General features: G+C 42.9%; 2 protein-coding genes across 3 annotated transcripts in view; both read right to left on the bottom strand.

The window, feature by feature from the left end:
• Window positions 1–7373, bottom strand: part of LOC107673261 (pseudopodium-enriched atypical kinase 1) — a 13555-nt gene extending 6182 nt beyond the window's left edge. Inside the window, exons 1-3 of one of the 2 annotated variants that reach the window (XM_016466776.1) lie at window positions 7036–7373; window positions 3017–6274; window positions 1773–1990 (exon numbers count right to left, since the gene is read on the bottom strand). In XM_016466776.1, the coding sequence (XP_016322262.1) occupies window positions 1773–1990; window positions 3017–6162 (3364 nt within the window). In that variant the 5' untranslated portion in view covers window positions 6163–6274; window positions 7036–7373. The remainder of the gene's footprint in view (window positions 1–1772; window positions 1991–3016; window positions 6275–7035) is intronic. The other variant, XM_016466777.1, reaches the window with a different exon arrangement.
• Window positions 7176–8398, bottom strand: part of LOC107673218 (pseudopodium-enriched atypical kinase 1-like) — a 41514-nt gene continuing 40291 nt past the window's right edge. Inside the window, exon 3 of the mRNA XM_016466716.1 lies at window positions 7176–7203. Within this exon, the coding sequence (XP_016322202.1) occupies window positions 7176–7203 (28 nt within the window). The remainder of the gene's footprint in view (window positions 7204–8398) is intronic.

The raw sequence follows: 8398 nt of genomic DNA, 5'->3' as shown, positions 1-8398 counted from the left end.
CGTTTTGCCGCGTTTCTCTATTAACAGTGAAGCTGTGGCTTTAATTCCTTTAGAAACAATGATGTTACCAGCTCCTTGTTGAGAAAGTTAATGTAGCTCTTGAGCGATTAAGCTATTTAGTTGATAAAATTGCGGGGCAGCGCTAAAAAGTTTGTTCTTGATTGTCTGAGTGCGGCCGCAACGTGATCTGACTGAGCATGGGCTTAAAAACAAGATGCAAAAAATCAGAATATTGTACCTGGTGGAGAGTGCCCAATGTAAACATGAAACATATGCCATAACCTATATTGTACTATGGTACAGTTATGGAGGCCCTTCATAATGCAGAGGTCAACTGCCTGCTCTGCCAATAGTTAGAAATGGCACTATAGTATGCAGTGTTTAATAAACAGCTGTTTTACTAAACTCTTCTGAGGTGAAATTCAATGCAGTCCCGTATCGTATCGTGGCTTTGCTGGTGATACACAGCCCTAGTCATCAGCGCTACAACGTTATATGCTTAGATATCAGAGGTCAACTCTGCAACATAAGGAGGGAAGGAAGTAGCCACCAGCATCCATGCTCTCTTAGGACAGCTGAAAATTCATTCTTTTTTCTCATATTCTGTGTGATGCCACACAGCTCAAAATAGACGGACCGAGTCTGATAATCTGTCAGTCTCTCAGAACTGTGCCCATTAAAGTCCCCAACAAACTGAATCCCTGATTTCCACACAGCGACTACTGCCAGTTTGGGAGAATTTTATTTTATCTACTTTATTAAACCTTACATGTGGAAAAACATTACATAGACAACCTGTAGTTTAGGAAACAACTACTGTTTGAGGTTATTCGCAGGGTATTTTCTAATATTGTTAGTTTTTAATCAATATTAAAAGTAGATTATTTTAGGATTTTTTTAAACAGTATATTTTTATGCCAGGTTACAAACATGAATATTTTCTCTACATTGTAACATTTTAATGCCTAAAGTATTTTAAATTCTAGATCTTTTAGGAGCTTTATTGTGAACACTCACAAAAAAACATTAATATATAGATATACATCATATCAGTTTTCAGCCGAAACATAAATATAATTTATGTTTACCTGAGAATTTCTGTCATGCCATCCAAAAGTGAGATCACATTAAAAATGTGAGATTTAAACTAATTCAAAATCATAAATAAACTAATGTTTCAGAATTTTTAAACACTTTAAAACAAGAAAAGTTAATACATAAAATAAGAAATACTTTAGATTCTACACTGTTTCTAGAACATTTCTATGATATTAAAGGAATTAATGTAAATCAATTAATTTATAATAATTACAAATAATTAACTAATTTATATTAAATAAAAAAATTATAATTAGTGGTCACTAGTAGTCTGCGATTTTTGGACCCCACTGTATAATAAATATAATGTGTGGTGTTGCAATGTACATTTCCTGCTAGCAAAACTACTTAAACTACGCTGTGCTACAATTGATGCAAATAAAACCAAAAGCCTTAAAAAAAAAAAAAAAGAGCAAAGCGAGACAGATCCCTACCTCCTTTCACAGCACAAACTTCAGAGAGACTCAATCAGCTAAATGACTTAAAATTGAGAGATTGAGAAAAGTGACCTTATTTATTGGTCTAGAAATGCTCTTGCACACGCTGCTGCCATGACAACCTAAATATATCAGTATGAGCCGGCCAAATCAGGTCAGAAACTCACACCGCTGGCCCACATAAATGGACCAAACAAAAACACAAAGTGACCCATCAAACGTGTATGTTTTACTCACCCAGGTTGGTGTAAGTGGCCCTGCAGCTGCTGGATGCAGGAGAGTGTGAGATGGTGTAAGTGATTCCCTCTTCCTCTTGCTCTGCTTGCCTGCTGCTGTTTGAGGTGGGCGATGCTGGGGGCAGGCAGGAGGCAGGCGGCTCGTGCAGGGGCGACAGATCCAGCTTAGCAGGAAGAGAGGTGGCTGAGGAGATCTCAGTATCCTGAACTGGAAGCTGACTGCATCAAAGAAAGACAAACAACGGTTGAGAATTATTCCAGCCCAAAGTTTTCTAACCTAAACCACAAGGCTTAGAAACTGGGGATGCAGATTATTTTACAAAGCTAAATTTAGACCTTAATTCTCTCTCTCTCTCTCTCTTTTTTTTAAAGGGGTAGTTCATCCAAAAACCAAAATTCTGTCATTTTCTCACCCTCATTTTGTTCCAAAGCTGTACAACTTACTAAGATATTTCCAAATATGTGCTGGTCGCTCTTTTACATGCATTTGCATTGAATGCTGACTAGGGCTTTGAAGCTTAAAAATGGATGCAAAAGCACTATAAAAGTATCAAAAGAAATCCATATGACTTGTGTGTGTTATGTGACAAGAAGTCATATAATAACTTTATGTGATAAGCAGACCAAAATATTAGTAGTTATTCGAAATTTTAGATCTTGTTAACGAATTAGTTGATCTACTTCACAAAAACGCTGACTTTAAAATCAGTTCGTGGCAGTTCTTGAGTTGAGAGCATCAGTAAATATCTGTAAAAAAATCTGAAGGTTTTAAATTTAGCTTTGTAAAATAACCTGCATCCCCAATTTCTAAATCCTTGCTTTTTATGTTAAAAATCATAAACAATCCATTTTTCACAAAAAGCTACAATATGACCGCTTCTACAATACTTCTGTGTTGCTTTTGCACCTTTCTTGTCATTAATTACTCACCTTCATGTAGTTCCAAACCCCCCTAAACCTTTGTTTATCTTCGGAACACAAATTAAGGTATTTTAGATTAAATCTGAGAGCTTTCTGACCCTATCAGGCATTACAAAAAGCTATACCTTAGGGGTACACATTTATCACTAGGGTTTATCAAAAACTCTGCATTTCATCTGGGATGAAAATAAAGGAAAATAAAATACACACTAAGACAGAGCAAGATAAGGACAGAGGAAGACCTTAGTATATGTTTTTACATTAAAAAGCTAAGAGAGAGAGTGAGAAAGAGAGAGGGGGGATTGACAGAGAAAGACAGCTTACTTCATGACTTTGCTAATGAGGAGACTGGCTCTGCTCTTGGGTGGAGTTGACAGGCTGGTAGCTCCACCTTCTGCTGTGACACCTTCTTTGTGTTCTTCAACCCGAAGCTCTGCCTCCTCTCCACCTGTGATGCTCTCTGATTTGTAGCTAAATATGATCGTGGGTTTCTGGTGTGGGTCATCTGTCTTGGACTCTGAAAACCAGTGCTGTCTCTGTAGAGGTGGAGGAGGCAGTACGGTGATGACGGTGCCATCTAATCCCAGAAGCTTCCCTTTTTCCTTCTCTCGCTCCATTTTCTCTTTCTGTTCCTCCTCATCCTTCCGCCGGCGGAAGAAACTCTTGAAGGATATCCAGCGCTTGGGCTTGTTACTGTCAGTCGAACGTCTGCCCTCTGCACCAGGACTGGTCTCTCCATCACTAGGTTTGGCCCCAGCTGGTCTGGTCCAGTTGCTGAAATGCCTCTGAAGCAGGTTGCTTGAGTGGTAAGGAGAGGAGCTAGACCGGGCTGGGGGAAATGGGGCACTAAGTTCAGATTTGGGGCTTGTGGGTGGTACAGCAGCAGAGGCACTCTGGGATTTGGGAAGGACTTTAGGTGGTGTGTCTTTTTGAGGTTCTGCAGAACAGTGGAGTGATTTAGGTCTGTTAGGAGCATCTCTGGAAGCATCTGGTGGCAGCGAGTAAAGCTCCTCAGCACTGCACGTCTTACTCTGGCCTGCAGGGGAGTCTGGAGGAGAAGGCGGTGGCTGAATGGAGGCCACAATTTGAGACAGAACAGCACTTGCTTTCTCTCTCTGACCTGAACTTCCATTCGATGTGACCTGGCAATCTTTGCTGCCCTCTGTCGGTTGCTCACTGCTGGGGTTACGAATACGATCCAGACTGCTATGTGCCAAAACGGCAGGGCTAGGGCTCAGGCTACCTACAGGAAGGACGGAGACACCTGTCATAGTCCTTGATTTGCTGTCGTTTACAGTCTGTCCGGATACTGTGGTAGTCCTCAGTTCCCCAGGAGCAGTTACATCTGTTGCGTGCTTCAGCTGAGGTGGTGTCTGCTCAGAAGGCGATGGCTGGGAACTTTCGGAAGATCCAATCTCCTCATATGTGTGGCTGGCCACTCGCTCTCCCGCCCCAGGCTTGGAATGTGGCAGCTCACCATTGAGCCCCAGGAAACTCTTGTAAACAGCTAGGTTATCGTACGCACTGGGATTAATCACAATGGGAACTTTCACTGCTTTTTTGGAGCTGCGTGCATATGCAGGCTCATCACGGATGATGATGGGAAACGGGGGCATGCCGGCATTGTTGTAGCTGTTAAATTTGATCTCAGACAAGTTAGGCGATTTAGTTGGGACTGTGCGGGCTGAGCCGAAGCCTGCAGTTGGAGATGTGGGAGCTGATTTGTGATTGATGAGTCTTGGAGCGGCACTGCTGCTTGTTAAATCAACTTTAGGGATCTTTTGTCGAGGGCTGGTGCAAGACATCCACACTTCTTGGTAACGGATGCTGCCATGTTTTGTGCGGAAACCACTGGGTCCTCCAGAGGCAGAACTTGTAGGAGACTGAGGCATCAGGGGAGACAATGAAACACATGGAGATGCCACAGGTGAAACTGCAGATCTGGGGGACTGAGGCGAGGTGGGTGAGACAGGACAGGGTTCAGCAGAAGGGCAAAGCACAACACTGGGCCCACTTGACTTTGGAGTGCTTTCACTTGAGTGAGTGTGTTCATCTTTAGTGGCCATAGAGGCAGACACATCCACCACTGTATAGGGCTTACAGAAAGGAGTCTTCTCGAGATTCACTACTCGATAAGGCTTGGCCTGCTCCTCAGTTGGACTGAAGCTGATTGTGATTGGCTGGCCTGGAAGAGCTTGTGGGAGAGCCACACCCTCTCTCTGAACGTCGTCTTGTTCTTCCAGTCGGATGGCTAGAACAGCTTTATGCGTTTCACTGGGTTTTGGCAAACTCAGTCCTTTGGCTGACGGTTCTTTGCTAGGTGGGAAAGGAAGACCATTTCTCTGGTCACCAGTGCCCCTACTGCTGCCAGCGCAGGATTCATCGGGCAGAGAAATCAAGGACTCGGGTGAGGTGGTGGACTCAGAAGTGGACAAAAAGCCACTACCCTGGTGGTCAGAGGTGTATGACAAAAGAACAGGAGCTCCATTTGAGTCAACAGATGGGTATCCATTGAGAATCTCATCGTAACTGTCATCGTAATCCACTGCACAGAACCGTTGCAGTGAGCGGTTGCGTAGAGGCACTGTATTCCACTTCTTCCTTACAGCGAAGGGAACCGGGGACAGTGTAGCTGCACGGAAGTTGGCGAACCTAGGTTGACCCCGCATTCGTATCCCCATTGCTAGCAACTCCTCATCACTTTCATCCCAACTGTCATGCTCTCCATCGTCGTCATCCTCATCACCACTCTCATCCTCCTCATCATCACCATCACTGGAGAATTCTGGATAACAGAAACGTCCTCCCTCAGAACTGATGACCTCTGCACTGTCACTGAGGGAAACACGTTTCATTGCTCCTCTACCACTACTCCCAGCATGGATACAGTTTGATGCTGGAAGGCCCCTCTCTAATGAGCGCCGGTATGAACTGCAGATCCGGCCAAAGAAGTCATCTCTACTTGAGCTTGGAGAAGGTCCCAGGCCAGCAATCTCTTTTAGCACATCCGTCAGTCCGTTGTTGTTGCTGCTAGTTGGCTGCGGGGAAATTGCACCATGTGCCTCTGCTTGCCTGACCAAATCCTCCCCTTGGTTGTTGTTTGTCCCTGTGGGTCTTGAGCTGTTCAGGCTGTTTTGGTTCCACACAGTGAAAGGTGAGCTTTTAGTGACCTGCGCTCCTGTAAGCCTTGGCACATTTCCCTCCGAGTCCAACCCTGGTGGGGAGCATGGCAGCATCATGGTAGGCTTTACTGCAATAGTAGGCTTCTTGGCGACAGGTGGGCGGACCTGCCCTGCACGGGATGAGGAAATGCTCCTCTGGCTGTTTGTGAGTTTGGCACTGATGTTTGTCTTGCTCTCACTGGCAGCATTGGCTTGCTCTGGAGGCCGGTGAAGGCTCTTGGGCTTAAAGCAGTTTTTGCACTCCCCTGGTTTCCACACATGTTCAGTGAAGGTGTTGCATGCAGACATGACTGCAGGGCAGTGCCGCAGCGTCAATGGACAGGAAAGCCCTCCATCACATACACAAACGAAAGGCTGAACGTCACTTCCACACACAGTTTACGAACTGTGCCCCGAGTACCTGTAAAAAAGAATAACAGAGTCAGCCAGTGCTATTTTGAAACCAAATGTAATCACTGTTTTCATCTCACATAAAGACTGTTGAATGAGGCACTCATTACTCTTTTCCAGCAGGGGTCAGAGTTTGACTCTTAACATGAATGTCTAGTGTCTCTCTCTTTTACACACACAAACACAGGCTGCCAGATTCCTACAGCTCTATTTTTGGATCACAACGCAGCGCTGAGCAGTTGCAGGTAAACATCATGTCTTGTGACATACTGACACCACATATACAGACACAGTCAACCATGTACACTTATATTTGTGGGGGCCCCCACAGATTTCTATTGTTGGTAAATTATAATTACTACATCCAAAACTTTAACTGTAATCCAGAACAAATCCTCCCCTACCATGTATAGACAAATTTTTGCATGTTTAGATTTGAAGACATAACCTGGCCTATTTGTGAATCTTTTTTTTTTTACAAGCGAGGGCCATCCTAACAAGCCAGTTTAAAGAGGTTTTACTATATTTATGAGGCCATTTTCAGACATCTAGCCCTCACAAGTAGTGAAACCATTTGTTGGACCGTGTCCTATGTCTCCCAACATTTTAAACACTTAAAATTTCCTAAACCCCCATACACAAATATACTACCTTATCATACTTGGCTGGAAAAAAAAAAAACTTGCAGAGAATTAACTTTTAGGGACTAGAGATTGGATATTAGCTCTGTTTTCCTTATATAGCAGAATGACTTATTAAACATACACTCACTTTTATGTGTTACAGGAACAAATGAAAAATATGAGTGCTCACAGGATTTTATTAACTCTTAATTTTGGACCTGTTGCTCAACACTTGTTCAGTGCAAAGACTGTCAAAGGAGGGTCATGGGGGTCAGATCATCGGGGTCATCATGTCGCCATGGAGCGCACCACACATCTAAAAAAATGCAGATGAACAACACACACAGACACAATTTAGCCTATCTAACAGAGTATCTACTGTTCACTTGCTCAAATTGCTAATATAAATCATCGGCAGGACCACTCGCTGCACAATAATGAATAGGACTTTTACAATTACTATGCCTTTATAAGGAAATTAAAAGGTTAAGAGTTTAATTAAACACAGTGCCTGTCAATTACTTCAGAGGTCATTGCGTCTGTACTGGCCTTCTAGATGAAAAACTGAAAATCAACATTGATAAATCATAATAAAACTAATCTGGCTATATATTTACTGTTTGGAAGATGTGGATTTGGACTAACTGAAACTAAACTACTATAAAATCTATAAAACCTCATTAGCTTTAAATCCATTAAAACATAATAAGTATCTCAGTACAGAGCAGCAAATTACATATAATCTAAAACAGGATTTAGGAACACGTAAAAACCCACTTTAATCTCTCACACAATCATGCACACATTTACTAAGCTAGCTCTATGTTTCTCTCATTTCTTTGACCGCTGCAGTACTGAGGGTTAACAAAGCTCCATACCATTGTCATGCCTGTATGAGTGAGTGAGTGTGTGTCTAGGGGCAGATATATTTTTGTGCTCTCTGCTAAATCCATCTGCAGACTGAGAACAACATTCCATTGCACAACATCTGAGATTAATGAGAGAGAGACAGACACAAAGAGAGACAAGAAGCAAGAGAGGGACAGACAGAGTGTTCTCAGGAGGATGCAGCAGCTCGTGCGTTAATGAAGCTCTTTATGGCTTTCAGACAGAGAAACATCTCTCCACCCTTCATTTCCCTCCTCAGAGTTCATGTCACTTCTCCTCTTTTCCTCCACTGTTCTTTTTTTCAGAATTTGATGACTTTGATGACAGAACCTTGCTGCATACTGAACACACTGGATCTTTGATCATTCTGATCAGTTTTCTGGTTCCTTAATGCTTTCAGTCTTTTTTATGTGTCAGCTACTTGAACCACCAACTGTTACTGTACCCAGAAAGTTATCAGAAAAGGCAGAGCTGGACATTGTGTGCATAATCACACCAGATGTCCTCAGCACAAAATCAAACAGGCAGTGAACAGGCAGATGTGATGTTTTTTAGAGATGTGTCTCAGGACAGTGCCAGGAAATGTGGCACAGCTGTTTAACTAGGGAACATGGTGTCACATT

Source organism: Sinocyclocheilus anshuiensis, unplaced genomic scaffold, assembly GCF_001515605.1.
Source record: "Sinocyclocheilus anshuiensis isolate Anshui unplaced genomic scaffold, SAMN03320099.WGS_v1.1 scaffold68, whole genome shotgun sequence".
Taxonomy (NCBI): domain Eukaryota; kingdom Metazoa; phylum Chordata; class Actinopteri; order Cypriniformes; family Cyprinidae; genus Sinocyclocheilus; species Sinocyclocheilus anshuiensis.
The sequence above is the reverse complement of the archived record's forward strand: the minus strand, read 5'-3'. Positions and strand labels throughout refer to the sequence as shown.